The sequence below is a fragment of the Macaca mulatta genome, chromosome 2 (assembly GCF_049350105.2).
Source record: "Macaca mulatta isolate MMU2019108-1 chromosome 2, T2T-MMU8v2.0, whole genome shotgun sequence".
Classification (NCBI taxonomy): Eukaryota; Metazoa; Chordata; class Mammalia; order Primates; family Cercopithecidae; genus Macaca; species Macaca mulatta.
In genome coordinates this window covers 20838168-20851290 of record NC_133407.1, presented here as the reverse complement: position 1 = coordinate 20851290, position 13123 = coordinate 20838168, and the positions used below count along the sequence as shown (strand labels likewise).

Sequence of the window (13123 nt, the reverse complement as noted above, 5' to 3'; positions counted from 1 at the left end):
CCAAGAATCGCTTACCTCCTGCGCCCGGAAGAAAATCCAGCGCTCGTAGGGTTCGGGCGCGCGGGAAGCCCTGAGAACCCCAGATGTGTGCGCTGAGCCGAGGCCTCTGCAAGCGGCAGGAGGGAATCTGACCTCCGACATTCTTTTCAAGACACGCGCCGGTGGACCGGGTCCTGGGATTGGCTGACTCCTGGGCTGGACCTTCAGGGTTCGCATATTTGAAAGTGTAAACTTGAGGAATAACGGTGGGGTGATGGGTTTTTATAGAATGGGACTCAATCTTGCTCAGCAACAGATTTTTCCAAATTCCCTTTTAAAGACAGCCTTCCAGAGCTTTCGAAATCTCCGCGGGATGAAAGCTAAACTTTTGGAGTCGCTGTGTAGCCGGGTAGAAGACACCGCGGCGCGAGCCGGAAAGAGAAGCGACACAGTGTCCAGGCGAATGGGAAAGGAAATATTTAAATTTTTGTTCCTACTGGTAGCTGAATGTCGATAAAAATCAAAGGGCATGCGGGAGTTTTTATTCCAGAGCGTTTCGATGACACCCGCAGAGATTTAAAAAATTACATTCCTCCCCCTCCGCAGGTTTAATTCGGAAAGAAGAGAATGCAGAGAGGGAAGACGGTGAGTCTGCTTTCACCTAGGTTTAAAGCCAATCAAAGACGGCTGTAAAAAGGGAAACCCGGACCAAAAACAGATTTGGAGCCTCGAAATTCTCCATTGAGGGTTTGGAAGATACGTTGCTGCAGACTTGAAACCGGCTCCAAATCCGGGCCCAAACATGGGCTGAAAATATGGCGCGCTAATCTGCAGCTTCCCCTCCTCCCAAGTTCTTTCTGACTCTTCCCGCCTTTCCCAGTTTCCCTTCCAGACGTCTGCGGCTCCCCGCTCCACCCCCAGGATAGCTGCTCTACATCCCAACAATTCCCAGCTTCTACACCCAGGAGGGGGAATTCTGGAACCACCCAGAGCGAACTCGTGCCGGGGCGGGCTGGGGACCGGAGGAAGGTCCTGCTCGGAATTCTCCCCAGAGCAGAAAAGAATTCCAGAGGCTACATGTGGGCTGCTTTTCCCCCTTCTTCCTTTTTTCCCTCGCAAACCAACAACCAAAAAGTGTTTAGTGATGGAAAGAACACCAGTGGAAAATGGCAAATAACAATATTTCCAACTCCGAGTCAGGTCCTCTTTGCTCTGCTTTTTCCTGTTTCATTGCAATTTATTGATTTCATTGTGGTTTTTTGTTTGGGGCAAGAACGGAGATGTGAACCAGGACGAGCCAGCAGACCCCCAAGCCAGTATCTCCTCCCAGCGCAGGGAACACCGCCTGCACCGGCGCATACGCGGGGACCCTGGCGGAGAATGTAAACAAACCGGGCGCCGAGCCCTTGATCTTTATTTAAATAGAGGCTTGTTTATCGGTGTCATCCTAGGAGGATTAATTAGATACATCTCTTCACAATTTGGTGTCTGACACTCCATCTTAGGAATGCCTTATCACAAGGTGTTAATTGGGGCCACTCAGCCACTTACGTTTCTATTAAACACTGTGAGGGACTTTTCACAAGTACCAGGTTCTTTTTACTGTACGGTGCAAAAATATACAGGACCCGAAATAGACTAGGGCCAGAATCTGCTTTATGCCGGCAGTGATTAGCACTTTGGGGCTTTCTAGAGGGCAGAAATAGGAGAACACTGTTTTTGAAATTCCATCGCATCTCCCAATATTCGGTGGCTGGATGCAGATGTAAGGAGCTGTTGGGGGTGGAGGGAAGGCGCTGACCAGGATAGGCGGGCTATGAGTCTCCCTTCCGGAATCTAAAGCTGTCATCCACAATACATATATATTAAAAAGCACATCTTCAACGCTTTTGTCCCTGGCTCCCTGGTAAAGTTCGGGGCGCCTTTGCCAAAGTGTTTTGAGCAGGCCGTTCGGAAACGCGGAGCAGGAGTTGGAGCCCCCAAGGTCACGGATGGCGCGGGAAGAACTCGGGCCGCAGAGGAATGGAGGGGAAGGGAGACAGGACAATCGAGGTACAAGGCCCTGGCGGTCTTAATTGGGCGCAGAAGGGGAGGAGGTCCCGGCTGATTGCTCGCCTCCCAGCAGCTAATCCTCTTAGCAGCTGCATTTCCGCGCTACGCAGTTAGCAGAATGACCCTCCCAGCCAGACCTTTACCCCGGGAGGGTCCAGGAAGGGGCTGGAAGTTTTGCAATCTGGGCCTGAAGCCATCTGCAGATAAGCCTGGCGGGACGTCTGGCGTGGGGTGGGGGACAAAGGAGACCCTCCACCCCACTCCTTGGTTTGACTCTTTGGACCGCCCAGGGTTCAGTCAGGGAATGGGCTGTCCTTCGTCTTCCCGTGGAGCGTGTGCCAAATAAACGGAACTAAGCGTAAGGTGAACTGCTCCAAGGTCACTGTTTGCAGAGCAGCGGTGCGCGGAACGACTGGAATCCTCCTTTGTAAGTGCCACGCCCGTCCCTAGCCTGTGCCTCAGTCCGAGTCCGGGCGGAGTTTGACTGCAGCTACCGAGACCGGCAGCCCGCGACGGCGGGTGCGCAGTGTCTGGGTTCAGAAGAAAGCCGCAGGTGGGCGCAGAGCTGTGTGCAGCCCCCCGCGCCGCCGCGCCCCACGGACCCGGAACTGGTGGGCGCTCAAAGGGTCACGGGGGTTCCCAGGGAGCCTACTTGGGCCTAAGGATGGGTGGCCCCAAGTAAGCCTAGATAAACGCCCAGAGAACTAAGTGGCCAGGTGCCCTGACAGAGCCTGGTCTCCAAGAACCAGGAGCGGAGGTTTTCGAGGCTTCGTTAAGTCTGCTGTGGGCAATCAGCAGCAATACTCCCTCCCCCGCTCCCCCTGGCCTTCCCCCCCACCCCCGCCCCGCCAACACCCATTGTCCAGACTTCCCAGTGGGGTGAGGAAATAGCCCCATTCCATTTCAAGGAAAAAAGAAGATAAACAAAACATCCCCACCCCCGCATGACTACAGTATCCAGTTAGAGATTCTAGAGCCTTCCATGGAGGTAGGGGATGGGTGAGGCCGTGTTAAAGCTGAAAACGATGGAGGAAGCAAAATGAGATCTTTAACACAAAGATGAAAACCCCAGCAGTACAGAAGACAGAGCTATGCCCGTTCCCTTATTGAACCACATTTATTAAAAATGACTAAGACTGTACATAAAAATCCAAGATCTCTAAAAAGCCTATAGGAGCTGCGGTATCAGGTTTTAGTTTCTTCACATTACCAAGTTAGGGAGAGGGGATGGCACAAGAAGAGGATGAAATAGGAGTTTTCCTTAAACATGGTTCAAGTTAGTACAGAGTAGCTGAATACATTCTTAACTATCTAAGAAGTAAACAGAATATTCCCAAATATCATGGGGATGATGAAACTCTCCCCTTGCCCCTGCAGCTGTCAAGTGATTTGCAAATTCTTTACAAAGCCAAAGCACCAGTTTTACATTACCCCAGACATCTATGTAGACTATTTGTACAATATATACCACATTATTCTACAGTGTATCTAAACACACAACTGTACACTTTTAAATTCTCTCTTATTTTTTTTGGTGACTCCTTCCCTTGCTCCCTCCGGAGTCCTACTGGCCACCCCAGCACACAGCAGAGGCCTAGCAAGTCTCAAGTGAGGCAATCCTGGACTAGGACAAACATGGCTTGTTCCAAAAGCCGGGGGTTAAGGAATCAAAGTCAGGTGAAACCATCACTTTCACAAAAGCTTTTCTTGACTCCTGGGCCTAATATCTTTTGCCCCTGGCAGAATGTAACAGCAAAACGTCTCCTGCTGAAACTGAAGGCCCAGCCCTCTTTCAGAAGCAAAACACCTTAACACTCGGCTTCTATTTGCTTAAGAATTTACAAATAGAAATGAGAATCAAAGGTTTTAACTAATTTGATAGCACTGGGCACTCAATATTCACAGCCTGCTTCTTTGAATGGTTAGTGTCTCTCCAATAAATAAATACAGAACCTTGGATACCCTTTGAATTTTAAAATACCTTAAAGTCTTCCATTAATCTTATTTTTTTTAAATGCTAGGTTTGTTTCAGTTACCTGCAGCAATCAAAAAGCTTTGGCACCTTCTTTTAGAGAATTGCACAAAACAGGATGCATCAAGGTGGAAGGCAAACATCTTTTTGGCAACCTAGGCAAAGACAACAAAAAACACCACCAAGTCCATCTGCAAAAAGTTAGCTAATTTTTGAGGTTAAAATAACTCTTTAGGGTGTTGTGTAAAAAGCATAATACCCTCCCATGCCTTTTGAGGTGTCTTTACTATATTCTTCAGCATTAATGTCCTCACACTTTATGGAGGGTGAATTTTCATTACTGGAGTTGCTAGGAGACAGCCGCCTTCGCTTACAAGCACTGGTGTATACTCCTGAATCATTGGAATCTAGAGATTTGATGGAAGGGGGTGTCTCTATCCAAGAAGAGCCAATTTCCTCTTTCACTTTCTCCTTGGAGAGCTGATCTTCAGAGAACACAGTGGGGCTTGTTCTGGAGGTCCATGGTAGTCCAGCTGCCATCTTCCTCTGGTAAGAACCTCGACCTCCCCACCCTGCCATTGCAGGAAAGGTTGGGTCGGGGTAATACCCCAGGGCATGGGATGTCTGAAGGGGCAAGGATTTAATGCCATATGGGAGCAATGTGCTAGAAGTATATTCAGATTCATAGGAACTGATGTCTAGTTTGTTGGTCCCAGGTTGTTGGACAGGAGTGACAAGCCACCGCTGGGGAGGGTTGGCCACCTCTTCGCTCTGTTGGGGTGAAAGGAGGCCGTTGGTCTGTGGCACGGTTCTCTCGCCATTATAATAGCGGGCTTGAGGTAAAGTGTTGACAAAGGGCTCCGGGAAGAAGGACTGAACGCCGTACCGACCTCCAGGGACAATCTGATGGGATCTAGGAGAATCCGTGGGAGATGGAGTTAACCTGTCATTTTCTGAAGCGGTGTACATGCTACAATATAAAGAGAAACACTTAAAAAAAAAAACCCTAATGTTGTCCCCAAACAAACCACCTCCCAGAAATGAAAAAGGCTTGCGTTGGTTATCTGTACTGAAAGTGCTGGTCTGTTGGGCTAAAAGGACAGAGGCAGGAGATGCAGTGGTCATTTACCTGGATGCTTGGCTTACTGGGAAAAATTTCCCACCATGTAAGAAAAAGTTTCCCCCTAGGCATCAAGTATTTAAACTACAGAAAATCTACCTTTACTAGTCCTAGAACATGAAAAACTCAGATCAAACCTTCTTTGTCAATGTGATGGAAAAAACACTGGCTGTGGTGGTAGAAAACTCAGATTTTAAAAACAGCAGGGCCTTGCTGTTTCATGTTGTGAAATTACATTCTCTTAGTTTCAGTTTTTTCTTATGTTAAAAAAAAAAGTGGGGCTGTGAGAGAGTAATAATATCTCCTCTTGGGAGGATGAAAAAGTGGATCAAATGAAAAGAAAGGTATATAAATGCAGATTGTTAAAATTTCAAGTCTTCACTCAAATGCTAAAAAAACCTCTTCATTTTTAAGTCCTTAACATTTCTTCAGAAATTAACACAATCCTTCTGAGAAAATTCTAAAGCAAGATTAGTAAAGGAAAAAAAATTGGGAAAATAAAAATATGTAAAAATCCCAAAGGTCAAAGCTCTTCCTAAAATATATTCTCAGCAAAGTGCCTGTTGATGTATATCCTGTTCAGAGATGATCATGCAAGTGCGGATAAAAGCTGTACTTACGAATCGTAGTTGTCTCTGAAGCCTTTTGCAAAGGGGTTATGATCAATCTTTAGTTGAGTAATCTAGATAGGGGAGAAAAACAGTCATTGAGTGCTTTATCATGCTGGACCTTAGCTTTAGAGATTCTTGAGATGTTTGGGACACTCACGTCGGTGTTTTGGTAGGCAGTCACTGCAATGAATTGCGTTTCTGAGAAGGTAAAGGTCTGGGTCTTTGAGGGCTCATTCAAGTCCTCTACGCCATCCTCTGTAACTTCAACAATATGCAGTCGGGGTTGGTATTTGTGTAAGGACTGTAAGACTATCATCTGGAAAGAGTACAGAAAAAAAGTTGCTAAATCTAAAAAATCTCTCAGTGGTTCAACAAAATTAGATTTTGACAAATTATGTATTTTGGCATGGGACTTCTAAACGCTTCGCACTAACAGCTTTGTTTATCGCAACTTTAAAGGTTTCATTATTACCCCCCCTACTTTTTTTGTTTTTTTTTTTTGAAATTTAAAACATAGCTGGGTATGTGGTTTTGATAGATATGCTTTCCTCTTGGTTTCCTAAATTCCCCAAATACTTCGGTATTTCTGTTCTTAATAGTCAACTCACTGTTATTGAATCCAATAAGAAAGTGAAGATGAGAAAGGTCAAAAGAACAAAAAGGTTTAGAAATGGGCGAGCAAACAGGTCACAAATGCAAATATTATAAATACAGTGAAAAGAGTAGGGACTCTTATTAGAAAAAAGGCTTATAGTCAGAGCCAGAAGATACCCCCTCCTGCTCTGTCACTCTACCTGGGTGTTGTTGTTATTTGCGCCTTTGTTATTGGTGAGTTTTAATTTCCCAAATGATATCTCCTGTCTCATCCAGTGGGAACCAGTATTAGGAGACTCTGGGTGAACATACATTTTGTTGCCTAAGAGAAAATGAAACAAAACACAAAACCCAAGCATATAGGGCTGTTTACAAATGGGGAAAGGGGAGGGATGTCTCTTAGCTATGGGCAAGATATAAGAGCTAGACTTACAGCTGGTCTCCCAGCAAAAGTTGCTTAAAGAGGCCAGTGGAGACCAGCAGGACTACATGGATATGCCTCCCAGGCCCCTGTGCTTCCAGCCTTCCTTGCACTAGGGACTCGCCTGAATGGCATTTCAGAATTTAGAAATGGAGCTAACAGGAGATGACTCTTGAAGGTCAATTTGGGACCTTCTAAAGCTGTAAGGGCAACATCCAGTGGAAGAGAGTTGGACATTTATGGGTGAACAAAACTTTGGCTGGGCTTTCTCAAGTGAACATTAGAATCCCAGGAGCCCTTCCCACCTGGAGAGCTTATGACTACTAGTTTCTTAAACGTAGGGATGGGGGGGGTGGGGTGATGTCTTAGTTAAAGGTTCTAAATATCTATATATTGGCAGACAAGAAATCTGACTTAGCAAATTCTCCTCTCTGTCAAACAATCAACACAAAGAAACTCATACTAACACCTCTAGGCCTCAGAATGGAAGGAAAAAAAAGTGCTACATTTAAATGTGAGTTGTCTGAGTCGAGGGTTCCGATTTCTTCCCGCCCGTTCCTCCCGGGACCGGGACCGAGTTTCTTCTCTGCTCACCCTGCATGTTATTATCGGCTTTGCCGCAGGTCACCCATTTGCCCCCTTGGAATCGCCAGTGGTTGGGGTCCGCCAGCACCACCTCTACGAACACATTGTAGTGGGCGGTGGGATTGAGTCCGTTTATGTTGAAGCTCAGGAAAGGAAACATGCGCCTGTGCAAGGGAATAGAACCAGAAAAATCGATTTAAATTGGGATGTCCTAGAACGGGCCCAGACCCCGGCGGGTTCCCCAGACACCTGGGATAGGGTGGGAGCACATCTAAAAGTTTGCAATGAACAGAAGGCTGGTAGATCAAGTGGTCTGAAACTATGTAAAATATTTTTGAGTTGGCAACTCTTGGAACCTTTCTCTCTTTTCAAACAAAACAAAACAAAACACACACACACAAAACTTGTTCCAACATTAGTATATCCCAAATTCGCATGCTTCTGAACGCTCATATTCTCGGCCCTTTCAGACGCTCATTACAATTTTTCTCCTAGAATGTTAAAAACTACTAATTTTTAAATGCACCATTTAAAAAAGTACCAGAGAACAATATGAGGTTATTCTTGTTAAAAATATATATTAAACTTTAGGCTAAAAGTCCCCTTTGAGTGCTCCTCTCTCAACACCCATCCCTCCCTTTCCCCAGAAGTAGCCAGTGTTAGCAGTTGGATGTATAGCAGAACTTTCTCGCGCACCGAACCCGAGCCAGGTCTGGCTCCAGGGCAGGTCTAACCACCTACTCGGACCAAGCTTCCGAGGCCGGCGCTCTAGCCCTCACGCCCACCTCCTGGAGACGCCCCGTGGAGACCCTGGCGCCTAAAACTGCGGGAGCCCATCTACTGCGCTCAGGTGGCCAGCTCTTGAGCCTTCCCTAGCCGTGGCTCCTTGCCTGCCTGCAGCCATGCACCAGCATACCGCCGAGCAGGAGGATCTAACGAATCCAGCTTGTGTACATGCCCTAATTTCCATTTCCGCCTCCTCCAGGTCTGTTCAGGTGAGGATGATGGGAGGGAAAAGCGGCGTACAGCCGTAACATCGGCACCCTGCCAAGAGCCGCCGGTGCACTGACAGAGAGGGACACCGCATTGGAGATGCGGTGTCTACGGAGATTTATTGCGCGCGGTGATAAACTCTCAGCACCGCGCGGAACGGCTGGGTTTAGCTCCCTCATCCCGGACCTTCCCCAGGACCACACGTTCATTTATCCCCGAACCCAGGGGCCCCTCCACGCTGCGCTCACCTGCCCTGTTTCGTAATGATCATCTCAGTTTGGTGGCGGTGGAATTTGAGCCACAGAGGCCGGTTGCACAGGTAGACGTGGGCACGGAAGCTAGAACCTGGAACCCCCAGGCCCCCCAGTCCTCCGCAAGATCCCGCCGCTGCGGCTCCAGGGTACGGCCCGTAGAGCGGAGCCCCCTGGCTGTACTGATAGGTGCCCGGGCCGCCGCCCCCGCCGCTGCTGCCGCCCGCGCCACTGCCCGAGCCTCCTGGGCCGAACTGCGCCCTCCCGGGTGGGCACACAGCTGCGGGGAAGCCGCCGGGGGGCAGCATGGAGCCGTAGGGGTAGCGCGCCCCGTTAGGAGCCGGGTACACAGGTCCGTGGGGCGCCCCAGCCGCTGCCTGGTACGGGAAGAGTGAGCAGGGCGCAGCTAGCTCCGACCCCTGAGGCCCGGGGGACGGGAGGTAGTAGCGCTCGGAGCTCAGGCTGTCCATGGAGTAGCGCGCAGTGGCCGCAGCCGCGGCGGCGGCGGCGGCGGCGGCGGCTGCAGCGGCAGAAGGCAGCTCCTCCTCCCCGCAGGGGGAGCCCTTGCGGCCGTCCGGGGGCCCCGGCTTGGCCACTACCGCAGCGCTGGCAAATGCGTCCCCGGCGTCGGTGTCACTAAGCATGGCCGCGGGGGCCCCCGCGCTGGCTGCTGCGGGCTCCCCGCTCACCGCCTCGCAGGAGAGACTGCCGGAAAACTTCTTGGACGCTTTGTCTAAGTCCAACTTCTGAGGAGAGGGGGCCGCGCCGGGGAGGTGGCCGGCGCTCCCGCCGCTGCCGCCTCGCGCACTCTCCAGCGGGTAGAAGTGCGCGCCAGGCAGGTTCACTGAGCTCACCAAGAGCTGCTCCCCTAACTGCATGCTTTGCAAAGCGCAGACGGCAGCTGGCTGCTTCCTCTCCTCCCGTGGCCTTATTATAAAGGCAGGATGGGGGAGCCAGCGCCCTCTTCCGAGGGGAAGGTAACTTCCCCTTCCTCCCGCGCCGGGGCTACCCACCTGCCGACTCGCGGGCCGCTACTGCGCGCACTGGCGCGCCCTGAATCCAGCGTCCTTTCCGGAAGGAAAGCGCCGTGAGTTGGAAAGCAGAAGGTAGAAACTAACCCAGAAGCCCTCTCCTTTTCCTTCCTCGTACCTCTTGCTCCTCAGGACCCCCACCCTCCTCCCAGACTCACACTCTGGAAGAAGGGGACTTAGATCTTTGTCCCCATCCACCCACTAGCCCGCGCCTTTCTGCCCTTTTTCGATTGCCAAAGCATCGGTCAAGTTGACCACTTGGAAACTTATGGGCTGTCACTAGCTGCTTTATATATTTGCGGCCAGGGAGGGGCTTCGCGGCCTCACAGCCCGGAGACCCTCCTATTGGCTGATGGAGGTGACACTAATTCAATTAGGCATTTACTAATTGGATCAAGTCGCCTGCTACTTTCTTTTCCTTTAGCCTGATTTTTTTTTTTTTTTTTTTTTTTTTTGAGACTGCGTCCCGCTGTGAGAATCAATCCTGGTGTCTGTAATTTCGCCGGAATTTAGGGGGACAAGTTTTGGGGTCTCCGTAGCGATATCCATCCTTGGCACATTAGTCATCTCAGCCCTCTGCTGGAGGAATGAGATGGCTGGAGCAGATTTTAGAGGCCAGAGAAAGCCTCTTCAAGCTGATTGCTTGCAGGGAAGCGCCCGTCCCGGAGGCTGGGGAAACTGGGGCGAGTTGGAGACAGGCCCAAGGAAGTCTCTTTCCTCATCGGAAGCTGTAACTTCAAGGCACACCTTCCTCTTGTCGAAGGCGGAATCCCTGGCCTTCAACGCACAGGAGCCACTTTTTGTTTGTTCCCATCCTTTTACCCAGTGGGAAAGGTTTGTAGAGAGGAAACTCGCGCTAAGCTTTTGGGGTTCCGGGGAGGGCCAGAGCACATTGCCATCCTCTAGGACCTAAGCCCTCAGCTTCTAAATCAGAAGCTTGGATAGAGTAGGGTACTGGGGACAGGACAAGAGTGAAACTAAGCGAGCTAACACCCACTTGATACTCACGCCAACACACCTGCTTTCGCGGAGACAATCACTTTTATTCCCCACAACTTAAAATCCACGCTGCTCAGTTTTCCTGATCCCGGATTCCGTCCCTTCACCACCATCTTCAGTTAGGCCTGACACCAAGAAACAAAGGTTCCCTAGCAGCCCCGCTGTTAGGATTCCCTGAGCCTCTACTCTGCGGCTAATACAGAAGGTAGAATAATTAGTGAAATAATCAGTTTGATATTGAATTAAACTCCAGCTGCTTGTTTCTTCGCTGCGTTTCCTCAGATAGAGTCAAGAGCGGGGCCGTCATATTTTATTGTTTCATTATTACAGAAGCGGGGGGCACGTTTCGTTGCGGATAAGGAGAAGCCTGAATATTCGCTGTTAATAAGCAATTACAGACGCCGCCAGTAATCGCTCCGGGAGCGCATTTTCCGGCTGAGATGTCGGGACTCTGCTTCCCCAACCGAACGCGATCACACGGGAAACTCTTCGCCCACAACAGATGAGGTGGCCAAAGGATTGCTGAGCGCGCACACACAAGTGTAGAACAGCGCGAAGCTTTCCAACCCAGCTTTCCAACCACAGCAGCACCAACATCGGCATGTCTGGGGTCTCCGAGAACGAGGTCCTTAATGCACTTGGACTCTCCAGGGCATTTATCACAGTGTGTGTGTGTGTGTGTTTTTAATGTGTGTGTTCGCGCGCTCGCGCGCTGGCGTGTATGTGGTGGTGAAACCCAGGAGTGCGCGAAGATTTTCAGGGTCAAGGCACAGCCACAGGGGAGGGGGCAAGTTAAGACTAGTGGGCAGGGGCGGTGGCCTTGTAGGTCCTGGGCCAGAGTGGCCAGAAAGCTGGTATTGAGCGCGTTCTGCCCTGCGCTTCCTGCATTTCGTCCCATCAGTATAGTTCGTGTTTGGCACGGCTGTTTTGGTTACTACACTGTCCGTGCCTTCCTCCCCTGCTTTAGTGTTATTTTGACCCAAGGAAGTCTCGAACATTGATTGTTCAAATAGTATAGCGCTGTGAAGACTTCATGATTGTCAACGTGGAGATCCCGTGAGGGGTACGGGAGCTCAAGGAAAGAAAGGGGCCGCGCCGCTTGGGCGGTTTTGACGACTATCTATCCCTGGGCTGGCGGGTCCTGATTACTATTCGTGGGATCCTCTACATTATCCTTAACCTGAGTTGCAAGATGTCTAAGCGAAAACTACGGATGAGAAATCTCCCTAATGTAAGACCTAATCTCATGTTATTTGGAGCTAGGGTGGCCAAAGGTACATGACAGTTTTGTGCTTTCACAAAGCAAGAAACGGGCCTCGGTGTCCCTTCAAAATGCTTTTGACGCGGCCAGGGAAGCGCTTCTCGTGGCAAAGTGCCATCGCAGGCAACAGGCATCGTTCCGACCCACTCTGGCGCGAATAACGCGGGCCAGCTGTCCCCCGAGCCACATCAGAAAGGGCTGATTTTATTCCAGCCCCAGAGCAAGCTTTTGAAAGCGCATGAGTTCAGTATGAGCACCACCTAATTATTAAATATATATACGATGTGTATAATTAGAATTTGTATTGATTCTTGGGGGCAGGAAATTTTGGTTTATATCTACCCACTTTCCCAAAAAATCTATTATTTTTCCAAAGTTCAACATATTTTACTGGAGAAGCAAAGACAAATTCAAAGAGAATAAAAATTCAGTTTCTATAAAACTACTCTAGGACCCAGGATTTTTGGAACATGGAAAATATGTACATAATATTATATTACATATTGTATTACATTTGTAAGTATATGTTACAAATTCTCTTTAAAATAAGGAAAAGCACTGTTTCAGCTACAGGCCTTTTTTTTCTGGCTGAAGATTTAAAAAATCTCATTTAATGGTTCCTCTGTGTTAATTAGCTAATCACATTATTATTATTATTATTATTATTACATTTAGAATATACTAGTCTAGAATGCCCGGAGAGTTACAGCTGAGCAAGTCTGTGATTTCCTGCTTGAAATGGGCTTTCCTTTTGCTGGCTCAATATTACTTATAGCCAGGGGAAGAGACATAAAAAATATTTTCATGTGTCCCAGCCACACTTTAAAATCCAGGCACTCCTTTCCAGAAGTAGGAATAGAAAAGAAAGCCAAAGCAGTGGCTTAAGTGAACATGTCAGGCAGCACCCTCCTTAGATTGGGTGGGCAAATAACAGAACCTTCCAGCCTGTTTGCTGTTTGATTTCAATTACACCCCAAGCTTCATGAAATCCAAATGAGACATTTATTGAAAGGTGCCTGGTTTTATGTGGCTCTACTGACAGTGTATTGGAATACATTGAACAAAAACATCAACATTGGGGAGGAAACATGGAGACCCTTTGGAACCCCAGACCCAAATACCGGCTGGATTAACTCAAATCTTGCACCTTTCAGCCTGAGATGGAGCAAGCAGGAATCTTTAAAGGCTACCAGGAAGCCAAGGTCAAGTCTGTGTGTGAGCATATTAAAGATCTCACGCTGTATTGTTCTGAGG

At 49.0% G+C, this 13123-nt stretch overlaps 1 protein-coding gene across 2 annotated transcripts; it reads right to left on the bottom strand.

Annotated features, from left to right (window-relative positions):
- Positions 1-3129: 3129 nt before the first annotated feature.
- Positions 3130-9877, bottom strand: EOMES (eomesodermin). Of its 2 annotated transcripts, none has more exons than XM_015132320.3 (6): positions 8576-9877; positions 7344-7498; positions 6529-6650; positions 5892-6050; positions 5744-5805; positions 3130-4973 (listed from the first exon to the last, which is right to left on the bottom strand). In XM_015132320.3, the coding sequence occupies exons 1-6, from the start codon at positions 9454-9456 to the stop codon at positions 4235-4237; spliced, it is 2118 nt and encodes a 705-aa protein (XP_014987806.3). In that variant the 5' UTR covers positions 9457-9877; the 3' UTR covers positions 3130-4234. The 2 variants fall into 2 exon arrangements, with proteins under 2 accessions (XP_014987806.3, XP_014987807.3); XM_015132321.3 differs by having other exon boundaries at positions 3130-4916.
- Positions 9878-13123: the final 3246 nt, after the last annotated feature.

What these genes read in the sequence shown, in the direction of transcription:
- EOMES (XM_015132320.3), bottom strand. Translation starts at nt 9,456, where the DNA reads ATGCAGTTAGGGGAGCAGCTCTTGGTGAGCTCAGTGAACCTGCCTGGC. An exon ending in ATCATTACGAAACAGGGCAG is followed by an intron (nt 7,499 to 8,575) that starts GTGAGCGCAGCG and finishes TCCCTTGCACAG; the next exon opens with GCGCATGTTTCCTTTCCTGA. An exon ending in TTCAGAGACAACTACGATTC is followed by an intron (nt 4,974 to 5,743) that starts GTAAGTACAGCT and finishes TTTATATTGTAG; the next exon opens with CATGTACACCGCTTCAGAAA.